At 39.7% G+C, this 15,925-nt stretch overlaps 1 protein-coding gene and 1 long non-coding RNA gene across 2 annotated transcripts; one reads left to right on the top strand and one right to left on the bottom strand.

Moving 5' to 3' along the window:
• The first annotated feature begins 2,927 nt into the window (after positions 1–2,927).
• On the top strand, positions 2,928–4,739 carry LOC117407082 (E3 ubiquitin-protein ligase MARCHF4-like). Its single transcript, XM_059031319.1, has one exon. It carries the CDS (start codon positions 4,191–4,193, stop codon positions 4,737–4,739), a length of 549 nt encoding a protein of 182 aa, XP_058887302.1. The 5' UTR covers positions 2,928–4,190.
• Positions 4,740–11,643: 6,904 nt separating this feature from the next.
• LOC131738174 (uncharacterized) lies at positions 11,644–15,638 on the bottom strand. The gene is made up of 3 exons (XR_009329716.1): positions 15,203–15,638; positions 15,045–15,077; positions 11,644–14,452 (listed from the first exon to the last, which is right to left on the bottom strand). It is a non-coding gene; the product is annotated as an uncharacterized LOC131738174 (long non-coding RNA).
• Positions 15,639–15,925: the final 287 nt, after the last annotated feature.

The raw sequence follows: 15,925 nt of genomic DNA, 5'->3' as shown, positions 1-15,925 counted from the left end.
AGCTTCACATTAGGAGTCCAACTAAAATTTGGAATTAGTTATTGAACCAGGACAAGGCTCTTCAGATGGTGGGTCTTTAAGACGGTGCCAAACTTAATTGTATCCAAAGTTGGTTTTTAGTTTGACAGTAAAGTAAATACACTGAAGTGTATTTTAAAGATACATTTCTATTATAAATTAGCTACAATAGGTATTATTCACAAAACGTTAAAGACTGGGGTTTTGTAAGTCAATTTTGATTCATTCAAGATTGCATGGAACCTTTTTCGACTGTTCTAGAGAGGCTTAGAAGTTTATTCTACTTTTCAAAACACTGCTTAACCTGACATAATTAAAAATAATTTTCCAAAAACAGTCCTTAAAACAGACCTTAAAGTTTTGTTGCTCAGGCCCAGTATATAAAAAAACGAACCTTTTTTTGCCAATATTTACAAACCAGGGGTTGATAAGGGACACGAGATATTGTTTAAAATAAGGAACAGTATCTTACAATCTGGTGGCCAAATTTTACAAGGATTTTTTAAAAGCCAAAATGTCTTTAAAAATATATAGATAATTATGTCACTGTTCCACTTTTGTAAAAAAAAAACTGGGCAAATCACCCTTTCAGTTCACTCTCCCTAGATTTGTCTAAAAGGAAACACAAAAACATGTCTACCTAGCTGCATGTTCTCTCCAGTATGAATACCCCCTCCCCCCCATCTTGGCTCTAGGTAGTCAGAAGACAGATATGCACAAATATGTTTGATAAGTCTGACCTGCTAGATGCTTGTTTGTTTGATGTACATAGAGTAGAGCTTGATATATATATATATTTTTATATAGGAGGCATGCTGTGACTCAAGGAGTGACAGCTCCTATAATATACTGCATAAGGTTACCGTCTGAATAATTTTTGCTGCAATTGTTTTGAGTGCCACAAAAAATAATGTCACATGTATTTCACATACTGTGTAGATGTATATTTCAGTGTTCACATTGTGTACAAACTGATATACTGTAAATGCAGAGTCGAGAGAAAAAAGCTATTAAACAGGCACAGAAGTTGTAAATAATGTAGGCTGTTAGCTGCTATACTCTTTGAAAGGAATGGTTGGATTTATAGCAACGTTTCTGACAGACGACATTATAGACATTTCAATCAGTGTTGCTTTGCTAGAAAACCTGCCTACATTTCTACAAATTAAATTGAGTGAAATAGCAATCCAGACTAGTCAGAAATGGCTAGAGTGTATCAATCTGACTGCAATTCAACATTCCTATTTCATATCAGTTTGAATCATTTGTCCCGACACCTCACTTAAAAGGGGGGGGGGGGGGGGGGGGGGGGGGGGGGGGTGGGGGGGGCGGTTCGGGTCTGAGCCAGAAATTGACCTGATTGGCATTCATTCTTTCAAGGATGTGGGAAATTTCAGTGATTCTTGCGGTGCAATGTTTTTTTCAATGGTCTATGTACCATACATTAAGAAATACTAAATGAAACTTGCAAATCCAATGACAGACGTTTTGACTAGGTCTTTCTGTCAAGGTTTGTTGATTCTGCAGTAGACAAATTGGCTTATTTTCAATTAAAGACATTGAGACATTGAGACAATGTTTGTCATAGAATTGTAGATGTTTCTTTTAGTATTACTACACCACCATTGGGCGTTCTGTTGACTACTTTGCAAAGCTGTGGACTGCCAGCATGAGTCATAGAGGATGCTGTTGCTAACTGTTATTGTAATTAATAATTGATTCATGTGTGCATCATTTCTCTCATTGTGATCACATAGCTTGAATCTTGGTCGTACTGGCTTGCTGATATTGACTGGGGGCCTAAGGGAAGTCCTAGATTGGCATTTGAGCTCCTGTAGGTTGGATAGAAAAAAATCAGCAAGGCATGGTTCACACCATCGTGCTTCAGTAACCCCACGTGTCAAGGCAGAAGTTTCCCAGGCTGGGTGCATGCCTCCAGGTTTCAGTAGCTTCATAGCAGCCATTGTTCAGGTTTGATGGGTGAAAAGAGGCAATTGGCTTGACATGGGAATAGAGGTCTCCACTTTATTTTCGGTCCCAGCGAGTGTTTACTGTAGTCTTTAATTAAGTCATTTTTTTAAAGGTAATCCGTGTTAAAAAGATGAAAAACAAACTCATTGAAAGTGCTTAAGTGGCCTTAAATTACATGACTTTTACTCATTTTACTAATTTGGTCCTACGTGTACTTTTGTAAAATTAACAGTTTGTTCTCTTTTTAAAAAAATTGAGTTACTTAAAGACTATAGAAAATACTTTGAAAATGTCCCTTGTCACTTCAGTACAACAGTAGAATTATAGAACCTTGACAGTGAGTGTATATTTCCAACACAATCCATAACTGTCAAGATTATGTTCTTATGAAATGGAAATTCATAAATCATGCTACTTTTTTTTGCCAGCATGAATCCCTGTATTCAGTGCCATAATTACAATTTTAAATATAAGAGAAATATTATATTTTTAAACTTGAGTGAAACTTATATCAGTATATTAGTCAAAAAACGTCCTTAAACGCTGTCATTTATACAGTTTAGGAAATATGCCATTAGTCAAATAACTAATTCACGTTTTACAATAACCCAGTAGCATAAATGCAAATACTGTACATGTTTGTCAAACGGAATCTTAAACCATCCATACTTGTTTGCAGTACGAACTGCTTATTCAAGTCCTGTAAATTACACGCTAATTGGGAATGTTTCCATTTAAATTGAGTTTCCCATTGAAATCCGCCCATTGCATCACTTCTCCGTGACGCGAACAGACTTGGGGAGCTGTCCCAGGAATCATGGTGCTGAAACTGCAGCACTTGCCAGCAGGCGCTGAGCACACACACAAGCACTGTACATACAGAGACACACACACAAACACACACACACACACACACACAAACCATGAAGGAAAGTAAACAGAAACTGACAACGCAGATATAACGACAGTTCGCATTTTGACTTCTTTTTTTAAATTAAAAAGATCATGATTTATTTAAAATGATCGACCACCCTGGGAACCCACGCCGATTCTGGGTCAGCTGTAATGGACCTGGTTTAGTTTTAGCAACCCAACTAGATATCTCGGAGGAGGATATATATTTTGAAAAAAAATCCTGATAAAGAATAACGACTATAAATACAGCACTGGTCATTGGATCAAGGGGAGTAGCGACTGGAGCAGCAGCGCAAAGCATCCGACATCACATCGCACAGATAATGCCATGGGACGGGACCTAATCTGTACCCTGGTAACGGTAAGAGATCAGCATATTGTTTACCGTTAAAAAATAAACGAAAAGATCATGTGAAAATTGATACTGTCAGATACTGACATATACTACTACTGCTGCAACCAATAAACCATATTAATATGTCATCCAGCCAGGTGTGATTGATCTGTGAACGGTCTGTTAAACAAACACTACAAAGCTGAGCAGACATGGGAAGTAGCCCAATAACTACATTCTGGAAATACAACAAAACAAATACGTTATAGAATGTTTAGCTTTCTGGACTACTGGAATCGTAAATACACAGACAAGCCTGCTATCCGATAACGGGACTATAAACGGCTTTTTGTGATAATCGTTTTGAAAAGGAAATACAATACCTTTGGGAAAACAAAAGTTACACACGTAAGCTTTTCGTAGTTTTCATTTGTTTGTTTATTTATTCACTGCCAATCTAAACATGCATCGCCCCAACATATTATATGAAAGACGGTGGTACTTTTAAAGCCTTTAAAATACGAAATAGAATAAAGGTAGCTCTGCTAACGTCACACCTGAATCTTGTAAACCTATGACAGCTGTCAGCTTCTGTTTTTGTATTGTTCTGGTGTTTTCTAAATTTTCACAAAAACATCTTCAAAATGTAGAGGCGTCGTTCAGATTCCGTTATCAAATTTAAACTACAAAACAAAATACATGTTTTTGACTGTCATAAAGCCACTTTTGTGGTCCTCGTTTTATCATTAAAGAGGCACCCACAGCCAGTTCAAGAAACCAAGCAAAACAAAATACAAACAAACACAAACCATAGCGGGTTCCGCTTACAGTTTATTAAAACCACATTTTTTAATACCGGGTTTTGTAAGGATACCGAGTACTTTTGAGAGACCTATTGCAAAGAAGACATTGCTGCCCTGTAGCGCATTTGTTTAACTGACGTGAAGTGCACATGTTGTTAGCAGCTGGTTTCATTTTATGGTGCTGTGGATTGTTGAGTCACAGACAAATGCTGCGCCACCAGGCCTTGGTGAAGGGCCGCTGCTTCGTCTTGTTCAGTGATCTGAAGGTTTTCCTGCTCAGGCCACCGACTCCTTCAGCCCCTTCACCTCTATTCCTCCCCATGAGCGGCGGAAACACAGAGAGTCATGGCAACGGAGTCGAGGGCGCCAGCAGCATCGTCCACAGCAACAACACCTTGACAAGTGTCCCCTCGCCCGCAGCCTGGCAACCACCGCCGACAGGGGGCGCAGTCAGCACAGAAGAGGAGGAGGGCAGAAGTACGGGGGTATGGGGCGGCGCGGCAGGGGCAGCGGAGCACTCTGTATCCCTCATCAGCAGCAACTCCTCAGATGACTTCTACAAGGGTAAAGGAGAGGACGGGCAGTCTCTCACCAGCTGCACAGACAGTGGCACACTTACCCCGCTCTGCAGAATCTGCTTTGAGGGACTTGACCAGGTAAGACATGGTTATGGTGTGTTTTACTTGCTGGACACTTAATATTGGAAAAGCCTATTATTTGTTGCGTTAAGTCCAACCATTTAAAAATGTTAATAGTGTTTAGAATAGGGTCAATCTCCAACCCACAACCCACACTCTCCCAGTTACCCAACATTTTAAGTTTAATTCCAAGTTTAAATGCATGTATATTCAATTCAATACAATTCATTCTTATTCTCTCCAAGTTGTGGATTTTGTTCTGAAGTACCGAATTTGTTGGGGGGGGGGGGGGGGGGGGACTCATTCAGTTGCAAAATAGCAGAGTAGACAATTTTGAGCTCCATTTATTTGAATTAAATCCTAATAAATATATATATTTTTAATTTGCTTTATTTATCAACAGTTCAGTATGTCTACCCAGTCAAAGGAAAGAAATGAAGGGTTCTATATAAAATGAAGGGCACTATATGAAATGAAGGATTCTATATAAAATGAAGGGCACTATATGAAATGAAGGATTCTATATGAAATTAAGGGTTCTATATAAAATGAAGGGCACTATATGAAATGAAGGATTCTATATGAAATGAAGGGTTCTATATGAAATGAAGGATTCTATATGAAATGAAGGGCACTATATGAAATGAAGGGTTCTATATGAAATGAAAGGTTCTATATGCAAATGAAGGGTACAATATGAAATTAAGGGTTCTATGCAAATGAAGGGTTCTATATAAAATGAAAGGCACTATATGAAATGAAGGGTTCTATATGAAATGGGTACTATATGAAATGAAGGGCACTATATGAAATGAAGGGTACTATTTGAAATGAAGGGCACTATATGAAATGAATGGTACTATATGAAATGAAGGGCACTATATGAATTGAAGGGTTCTATATGCAAATGAAGGGCACTATATGAAATGAAGGGTTCTATAGGAAATGAAGGGTTCTATATGAAATGAAGGATTCTATATGAAATGAAGGGTACTATATAAAATGAAGTCAGCTATACTGTACCTTCTTCTTTTCCTGTACAAAAGGATTGACCTTATCTCACTCTCAGTAGAACTGTCTGTAACAGAAGTGCTTCAGGCATAAATAGGTATGTGTAGAAAAGAAAGTTTAAATCTAAATTCGAAACCTTAAACTTTCACCCACCAATCAGGAAGCTGCATTGCATGGCACTATCAATCTGTGGTTTACTGTAGAACTTTCAGAAAAAATATTGCACTTAAATATACAGTATATATATATATATATATATATATATATATATATATATATATATATATATGTGTGTGTGTGTGTGTGTGTGTTTATATATATATATATATACTGTATATATATTGAAACATTAAATAAATCTGTAAGATTCAAAATGTTTAAAATACCAGTAAAGACACTGCTTGCCAGTTTATAATCACAATGAACCTCTTGTCTGAATGGCAGCCTTGCTGATGCAGTCGAGTACCACGTCCTCCAATCAGGGTTCTAACTCTTAATTAGACAGCTGAATTCAGAGAATTACTTTCCTTCAATCAGACTCTACATCTGCTTAGCAACACAGCACAATTTACATCAGTGCAATTTGGACAGCCATTCTGTCATTTAATTTGAAACACTTGATTCCAAAAGGAGATTCGGTTAAAGTTGTATGATGCTGTCACTGCTGTAGAACCCTCAGTTCCCAATATCTTACAAAAAGTTACATATTTGGAGATCACACCAGTGCACCTCAGATAAAAAGCATTGATGGTCAGTCATTTTTAGAAATTCCTAAGTATATATGTGTGGGAGATCGGTACAGTATGTTGCCTTTGTTTTTTCTTCGTCAGGGAACCATTACAATGCTCTGATCCCTATCTGCTGTAGCAAGCAGGTGCTAGCGGCTGTGATCACAGATTATCTGCACTACTGGTCTTGCACATCACTACCCACTTGAAATGAGATTGGTAGTCTCAACTTGGCAGCATCCTTGGACTCTCATAAGATCCTGAAATGCCACCAGCAAAATATTGCATGATCTGATTCCGCGGCAACAGTGACAGAACAACGGAGCAACAGAAGAATTGATATTATTGCCGTGCAACACCAGCTGTCCTGTCCCAAGCAGGAACACAAGGGCTGGAATTGTAAAGGGGGACATTTCTTGTTTTCCCTAAAATGGTCCCATTTTGTCTAAGCCCAAGTCTAAAGTTTAAGTTCATTTGATGCGGCAAAGTGCTGCAATTTTCAAATATGAGTCATTGTTCTTAGGTTGTATCTTTTTAGCTGGTAGCTCCTTTTTATTTCTGAATAGCATTTTCTTCTCTGAGATTTTTAGAATAATAGGAAACACTGATCCCTATCCTGAAGCACTGCGGATGGGTCACATTTTCAATAATTTGTGGTTTAATTTACATTCAGCTGGCTTTTCACTTAAGCTTTCCAGGTCACAGAGCAATCTTATCATTTAATCCTAATATATATATATATATATATATATATATATATATATATATATATATATATATATATATGTAACTGCCATTCACTGCAGTGCATATTAATAGGGTGTTTAGTCACACTTGGGCTGCTTAAATAAAACTGGACCTGTGCGATTCAGAGCCCTGCTTCCTTCAAGTTTCCCACACACCAACCAACTCAAGGAGAGTGCTTTCATACTTACAATTTTTTTTACCTCCCCTTTTATGGTGTTTGAAATCATTAGGAGTGGTTATCATTCATATATATATATGAGTTCAGTGGCTGCTCTTCTGCTCTAGTTGCCTGCCATACAATACATATATGTAACAAAGGCTAGATAAGCCAAAGTGTCTTTACAGAAGTAAGAGCCAGTGCCATCTTGTGCACAGCTGTGTATTTCCATAAATACAAAAAAAAGTGATCCTTCATAGCTGTTCACTAGATGGCGCTGGCATTTTTCTCAATGAAGACCCTTTGACCGATCTGGCCTGGGTTATGTACGTCTATGGCTGCCAACAAAGCAACTCAAGAACTCCGCTGAAAGCAGCTTAACACAGAAAATATACACAGGCTGTATATACAGGAGGCTATATATACAGGAGGCTGTGTGGTCCAGTGGTTAAAGAAACAGGCTTATAACCAGGAGGTCCCCGGTTCAAATCCTGGCTCACCCGCTGATTTACTGTGTGATCCTGAGCAAGTCATTAAACCTCCTTGTGCTCTGTCCTTTGGGTGAGATGTTGTTGTAAGTGACTCTGCAGCTGTTGCATAGTTCACACACCCTTGTCTTTGTAAGTCACTTTGGATAAAGGTGTCTGCTAAATAAACATAAAATGTCATTTTTTTATATTGTAAAGTTACTTACTCTTTAAATATTTTTGTAAACTTGGTTTTGGAGTACTCTAGACTTGTTATCTGCACTTTAGGCTACTTGGTTGCCTTCTTAATGTGGGCTTGGTAAAATTAAATGTTGTATCTGCCATTACTTTCTGCTAGTGGATCAGTGTTTCTGTGACAGACAGAATGAGAGTTTAATGTGGCACCACAGAATTGTTTTACATCATTGCCATTACCAGAGGCACAATCTGGGGTTGGGATGGGTAACGTCAATCCAATGTTGCATCTATAGTGCTACATCATGGCCAGTGGCACAGAGTTGTCAGATGACTGCAGAACAAGTAATAGACTACTGCTGTCATTCCAGAACTCAGGACCTACAATGATGCCTTTGAGTTCTGCTCCCTGAGACTATGATCTGTGTAGCTTGTGTAACAGGATGGAAGTTGGGTGCAAACCTGCGACTCCGCCACCACAAGCGAACGTCTTAACCAAAATGCAAAAGATCCAGGCTTGTCTGCATTTGTGGTTTTAGAGCTTTTAACCTCTTCTCATCTCACTGACAGGGGACAGAATCCATAATGGCAGTGTACAACTCTGCTGGTTAGACTCTTTAATCTCGGTGATTGGCTACAGCCAGTCTATGAGATCCGAGTCACGGCACCAATGTAACACACATCCGACAGTACATAGAGCTTGCAAAATAATCCCAGTAAATCTTACCTTAAATATACTGTCATCATTTCCCAGGTCTCACATTTTCCTATTTGAAAGATGTAGACATTATTGTAAAGGGGAATTATATTTTATAATGCGATTGTTGCACAAATTATGGTACAGGAGGGGGCTCCAGTGTTCGCATCCGGTAAAAGACACTCCGTGTGGAGTGCAGGATGTGCTCTATAGCCTGGAGGTCGCTGTTTCGAGTCCAGGCTATTCCACTGCCGACCGTGGATGGGAGTTCCCTGGGGGCGGCGCACACTTGGCTGAGCGCCACCCGGGGGGGAGGACTTAGGTTGGTCAGGGTGTCCTTGGCACATCGCGCACCAGCGACCGCTGTAGACTGGCCGGGCGCCTGCGGGCTAGCCTGTAAGTTACCCAGAGCTGTGTTGTCCTCTGATACTGTAGCTCTGGGTTGGCTAAAAGAAGCGGTCGGCTGACGGCACACGTTTTGGAGGACAGTGTGTGTCTTCGCTGCTCCCGAGTCAGCGCAGGGGTGGTAGTGGTGAGCTGAGCCTAAAAAAATACAATTAGATATTTCAAATTGGGAAAAAACGGGGTAAAATAATTATTTAAAGAGTGCAGCATCACTCGTTAGTGAGGTCTACATATCAACGTTAATAGTTAGAAAACTATTTAGTGATCTCTGGTAATCAGCTTCCAGCTTCAGCGTGCTTCTATCACACGGCAATCTGCATCCCTTTTTTCATTTTCACTTTTTGTAAGCCTGTCAGTCTCCACTGTCACCTCGACTATCTCATATAGTGCACATGAGCAAAGGTTAGCACCTGGTTCTCTGCTGCTGGTCTAAAAGCTGTGCTGCTATAGGCTTAGAAAAATTCTCTGCTACCTTTTATGTTTCAACAACAACAATAACAATAAGCTCACACTTCACAGACTGCTCAGTGTACTAGAAGCAACCATGACAAGTAAAAAAACGCTAAAAGCTTTTGCCACAGGATGTTTTTGCACAAAACAAAGACAAGAATCACCCTTTGAACAAGTGTGTGTGTTGTTTTTTTATACGTCAGAACACATTCCAGGCAAGGATCGATGCTCTAGGGCTGATAGTATCCTTTCAGTATACTAATTGCATTGGATACTCAACCGTTTTTGCCTTTGATTACTGTAACAGGGTGAAATGTTACGTGCATGTGTCGTCACTGAATAGTAATGAGGCAGACACAGAGCATTGGGCGTTAATTAACACAAGTGCTGACACTAGGGTAACAACAAATATAGCCCTAGTGTCAGATTTAATAAAGAAAACAGACAGAACAAAGCTAAAAATAAAAGGTTGCCACACAAGGCGAGTGCTAGACTCACTAAAAGAGACGTCCCGCTCCAGGAACCTACCACACTACTAAAACCCTCTGTACTGTTTGGTATCAACATCCCCTAAACTGACCTACTTCTGGGCTTCCGGATTCCCTGCTTCCTCATGGCGACTCTGGCCTCTTCAAAAGCACTGTCTTATAGTAGTTCTCTTCATGGAGCGGATGCTCTCCTCCTCGATGTCAACACAGGACATTTTTGCTCAGCGCCCATCTGTGTAGCAATGGCCATGCAGTAGCCTCATGCTTTTTAAGCTCCACGGAGTCTCCCCAGGCATGCCCCCCAGCCAATCCGGACCTCCCGATCAGCTCAGTGCCGGGTGAGCCTAACTGCTTGGTTGCCTAGCAACGCGTCTCCTATTCCGCATCCCAGCTGCACACATCCGCACAAGAACCAGCGACAACATTCTTCCTGTCACAATTAAGTTTCAATGTTTGATGGAATATTTGAATATTTATCATAGCTTAGTTGGAATAAGGCTGCTTCTAAATCACCCATTTTTGTTCCAGCATAAAATACAGCAACTTTTAAAAACTGTTATTATTGCAAAATTGGAGAACCTCAGAACATCAGTGTTGGAGCTTGTGAAGTTTGGGGCTTGTGAATTTTGTGCTCATGAAAAAAAGGGACAGTGGCGCTGGTAACAGTTAGGCACAGGCACACCTTAATCCTAACCTGAACCCCTGTCATTAGTTTTTACCATATATTTTTGTGTGGTGGATTTGTGTGATGTCCACTGGATTTGAACCCTGGTCTTCAGAGAAGAAAGGCTAGTGATTTAGCCAGCTGTGCCACCAAGACACTGTTTTGTCTTGTTTCCCTCTAGTTCACTCGTGTCCTGATAATGGCCAGACCTCCTGCTTGCTGTCCTCTTGGCCTCACTTGACCATCAAAAGGTTGTGCGAGTCTTTAGGGAGCTGCAGCTCTTTTGCAAATTCAAATGTGACTTTTTTTTCAAACATGAGTCACTCCCAGACCAGGCATATATTACAGTCCTTCACTGTTGCCATGCTGATAGTCTGCAGTGTATAGCTTGTTTCTATGCCTCCTGTTAGCAACAGCACAAGCGCAGTACAGCAAATGCAGACCCCAAGGGGTTAGTGTGGGGTTGAGGGGGTCCAGACACCCCACAGTCAAATACTGAACCCCACAGTGAATGGGGTTGACTGCAGTCTATGGTATTTCTTATTGTTTTCTATAGCAATATCCATACAGGTAATGTAACAATATTTAGTGGTCCAGTCATTTATATAGAAGACTTTTGGTCCAGCTTGTTGAAAGGTCAGAGCCAAGTTGAGAGTTCAAAATTACACATTTGTGTGTATAAAAAGTTACAAATGAACTCTAATAAATTACTATCAAGCCCTCTTAAAATCTGATCTCATCTGGCAAGATAAAACTTGGATTAGATCCAAAGAAGTTTGGATTTGTTCCAAAGCTATTCAGATGCTTACTGGTTGTTTTTTTAAAGGAACATATAAGACAACAGATTCGAAATCACAAAAGCAATTAACTGAACGTGAACTTTAAGTTTAACAAAATCGATGCATTTTTATAATGAAAATTATTTGGTTTGGCTTTGCTTTAACTCCCACTCCCACATTAATGTGCCTATATTTGCATAAAAGTGAACCCTTATGAGCTTATATTTGTGATAATACGGTAAGAATGGAACAGCATGACATAACATTATAAAATTAGGTAATCAGATAGCAGTCCCCATGCATGTTCTTCACCTTGGAAACCACAGTAAATATTTATAAGAGACAGTGCATGTATTGGCAAAAAGCAACAATTTTTTTAGGTTTAATTGTTTTAAGTTTAGTTGCTCATGAGTACAATCTTCTATTTATAATAAGTTAATATGTGTTGTATGTCTCTTATTATACCATAATTGTTGCATGATTTGAGCAGCGAGAACCACACAAGATTACAATAAGAGACACCCTACACATGACATATTAAAATATTACAGCACGGTGGGCAAGAGACTAATCGATTAATATGCAGACGAAATGGAATAAGAAGACAGACAGACGGAACAGAAGGTTCTGTACTGGTCGAGCAGTCAGATCTTAAGAAGGCGTTCATAAACAATTAGATTCTTAGTTTAGTTGATCATAGAGGAGGCTGTCCCCAGATCAATGGCTGTCTGATGGAAGTAGAGTGAACCTTGGTGAAGCACACAACAGACATCATACATCATATGATAACACATGCTTGCCTGCCTTTAATCATGCTGAGAGTGGGTCCTTGCCCAGTACTGCCAGTCTGTCACACAGGGAATGCCAGAGGACATGATTATCGGTAACTGGGTGAAACCATAATGAAGATGATAGATTACTCTCTTCATTGTTGACCTGTATGTATTCCAAAAGGAGTGTTACGCAAGGCTTTTTAAATCCATTGTATTATCTCTTACTCTCATTGGTATTTGCAGCATTATCACTGCCCCCTTATAAGTGTAATGATGATGTACTAGTTACTTTTTTTTACTTTAATTATTTTCCTGCATGTAAATGGTGATATCTAATCGCTTCCTGTGCTGTAGGTGAACGTTACTCTAATGGTCTTGATGCAGTCAGATCAGAGATTATACTTTCTGACCTGCTTGTAATAAAAGTTAACTGGTACTACATTAATACTACTGTTAATACTAATACTAGATTTGATACATGTTAAACACTTAGAAACTACTGCATAACACTGTGAATAGGAGGAATTCTTAAAAGCTCACCACAGTAATTTTGCAGTTCTTTTGTGTTTTTCAAAGTAATAACACACTACATTGTATATGATAGTGGAGTGTGTAATTGCGCTTATACAGCACTGATTCAATGTTTAATAATTACAGCCTCTCATTGCTTCAGGGAAGATGGGGGTGGAAATCTGCAGAAAAGTTCACCCCTTAGTCCATTAACACCCTGCTCCTGGAGTGTGTAATTTAATCACACAGCGCTACTCTCATCTCATTAGAATAACTTCTCTTACACACTGGGTAACAACACCTGGTGAATTAATTTAACATACATAAAAAACCATATCAAAGACCAGAGAGTACTTAAAGAGCCATGAAAAGCAAAACCAAAAAATCACAAAAATATTAAATGCAAAAAAAAAAAAAGCTGGACTAGATAGACACTTATAAAAGTTTCCCGTAGTAAAAGCACAGCAAAGTGCAATAAACTATTGTGAAAGTGTGGTAAAACATAGGTGTGCATTATTAAAACTGCAAAATTACAGTGCAAATTTACTGTGGTAAACATTATAAGGGAACCTTTGGGACCAGAGTTCAACCTCATGGCTACGAGGTCTGTCTCCTCAGTGGTGGAAGAGTTAGGATAAAGGGAGGGTGTGAAAGACAGGAGGATGAACTCCCTTGGGCTGTTCAAACAGTCAGCTCCCTGGGAAGCTGTATTAGCCAGCCATATCCCATTTAGCAAAAATGATATACCAGTGGAACAACGTTTTCTACTTGTCTCTTCCCTGTAGGGGGAGCTGCTGAGCCCATGCCACTGCAAAGGTTCGGTCCGGTCCACCCACCAGCCCTGCCTGATCAAGTGGGTCAGTGAGAGGGGATCCTGGAGCTGTGAGCTCTGCTACTACAAATACCACGTCATCGCTATCAGCACCAAGAACCCACTGCAGGTCAGCGCCACCACTCAAAGCTCACCCAAATGGGAAGTGCTCTAAATGCACTCATGCTTTTTGAACTTATTTAAGACAGATTGTTAGTGCCCTTAAATGTGAATTGATTAAAGCTAACTTGTGTTATAATTGAACCACCTACTCATTCTACACCATCCAAGCACTATTATTCTTCCTGTATGTTCCATACATCTCTTAAGTTTATGCAGTTTTGATCGTGTCTATCTACAGTGAAGACAATATCTGCCTTGAATTTTCACAGATCTCCAAATATCATAGACTCCTAGCCTATATAACAAAACAAACACATCATAATTTGTTGATGAAATGCTGATCTGAGTTTGTAACCAAGCAGTACTACTGTATGCTACAAGTGTCCCTCTATGCGAGTTTGAGGGTCAGTCTTCAGGGCTCTGATAGCATTTCCTCTATGGTGTGGCAGTGGCAGGCCATCTCTCTGACAGTGATTGAGAAGGTGCAGATTGTGGCTGCCGTCCTGGGCACGCTCTTCCTCATTGCCAGCATCTCCTGGCTCTTCTGGTCGTCATTCAGCCCCTCCGCCAAGTGGCAACGCCAGGACCTGCTCTTCCAGATCTGCTACGGCATGTACGGCTTCATGGACATCGTCTGTATAGGTGAGTAGAGATCAGATCTAACCGATGGAGAGCTAGTGGCTCAGGGTGATGTGTGTTCAGCTCTCCACTCATCGGAAGCGATCGAAAGGCATCATTGATCTGGTGCTGGTTGTGTAACATAAGTTCCTAGAGGAATGAAGGGGAAGTCGTCAGTGTTAAAATACTTTACATTGATGCAGCGTCCTGGAAAAAGAGTTGGGACTTCAATGGGATTGTATGTAGCATAGTGGAACTTCGCAGGCACAGTTGTTTACTATTGCCATTACTGGGAATCTAGTGAAATCATAAGTACTCCTGTCACACTTGATGTGTCAACAGTGATTGTATTCCATTACACAGGACTCACACTGGTGCCTGGGTGTGCACACAACAACCTTGAAAGAAAGGCCAGGCAAATTAAAATGAATCAGTCAACCCAAACAGCAAATCAGTAAGGCAGAAAATCTTGACAGAACGAATAACAGTTCCCTTGATATCAAGCACTTTTCAATCAAGCAGAGAAGGCAGGGGAGCTGGCTAACTCTGCAAAGAAAAAAGTATACCGTAGGAAAACTGTTGTGATGGAGCAACGCCATCACTGATAAGGACTGTGTGCATTATTCTTTGCCAGTTTAAAACTGTGATATGTTTATGTCCTGAATTAAGCATGTTAAAACTATTGCACTCACTATGGTTTTAAATAACAGAGTAAAAAGTAAACAGAAAAATGTGTACTTACCTGAAATGTGTAACCCCAGGGTCTGAGTTACTCCTGAAAAGAAAAATGAAAGAGAAACAAAAGGTTATTGTAAACGTTAAAGTGGAGGTGAACGCATATTACAAACAAGGTGCACATGCTTATTTTAAAACAAAAATAAATCTAAACTTAATACTTACCGTCCATGATAACCTGCCTTTTCTATTTACAATTGACTTGAGTAAAACATTTTTTCGGATTCACATTGTGTAGCACTGGACTGCTGGTAGAACCTGTTGCCTGTAATGGTGACAGCTGTCTTTTCCTTAGAGGCACAGAAAAACTTCCCATCAAATTCCTTTTAGCATTAAATAACTTCAAACATCACCCTCTTTACTTTCAGAGCTCTTTGAGCACACAGGTGTAACTTTGTAAATACAATTGTATTTTTTTAATCTGTAATTCAAGGCACATTATCACATACAAGCAATACTCCACCTCATACAGTAGCTGGACAACCTTTTTGGCTGAAAGAGCCATATTAATAAGCTGTGAGTTCTTAAAGAGCCATATTAATAAGCTGAGAGTTCTTAAAGAGCCATATTAATAAGCTGAGAGTTCTTAAAGAGCCATATTAATAAGCTGAGAGTTCTTAAAGAGCCATATTAATAAACTGAGAGTTCTTAAAGAGCCATATTAATAAACTGAGAGTTCTTAAGAGCCATTCCAAGCAAAACAAAAAAAATTGCTCTGAACTCCTGAATGTTCGGCCTTACACTTACCTCTAATTCAGTAAGCCTCAATGATCCTGTAAGTGGCTCAAGAGCCATGTGATGGACAGCCCTACTCAACCTACAGTCAGTTTAAAGTTATTAGTACACAGAAACTGTTGCCTTGCACAGATAGCAAAGCCTGAAATATAG

This window comes from Acipenser ruthenus, chromosome 10, assembly GCF_902713425.1.
Source record: "Acipenser ruthenus chromosome 10, fAciRut3.2 maternal haplotype, whole genome shotgun sequence".
Taxonomy (NCBI): domain Eukaryota; kingdom Metazoa; phylum Chordata; class Actinopteri; order Acipenseriformes; family Acipenseridae; genus Acipenser; species Acipenser ruthenus.
Note: the sequence above shows the minus strand (reverse complement) of the source record. Positions and strands in the feature narration are given on the sequence as shown.

What these genes read in the sequence shown, in the direction of transcription:
- LOC117407082 (XM_059031319.1), top strand. Translation starts at nt 4,191, where the DNA reads ATGTTGTTAGCAGCTGGTTTCATTTTATGGTGCTGTGGATTGTTGAGT.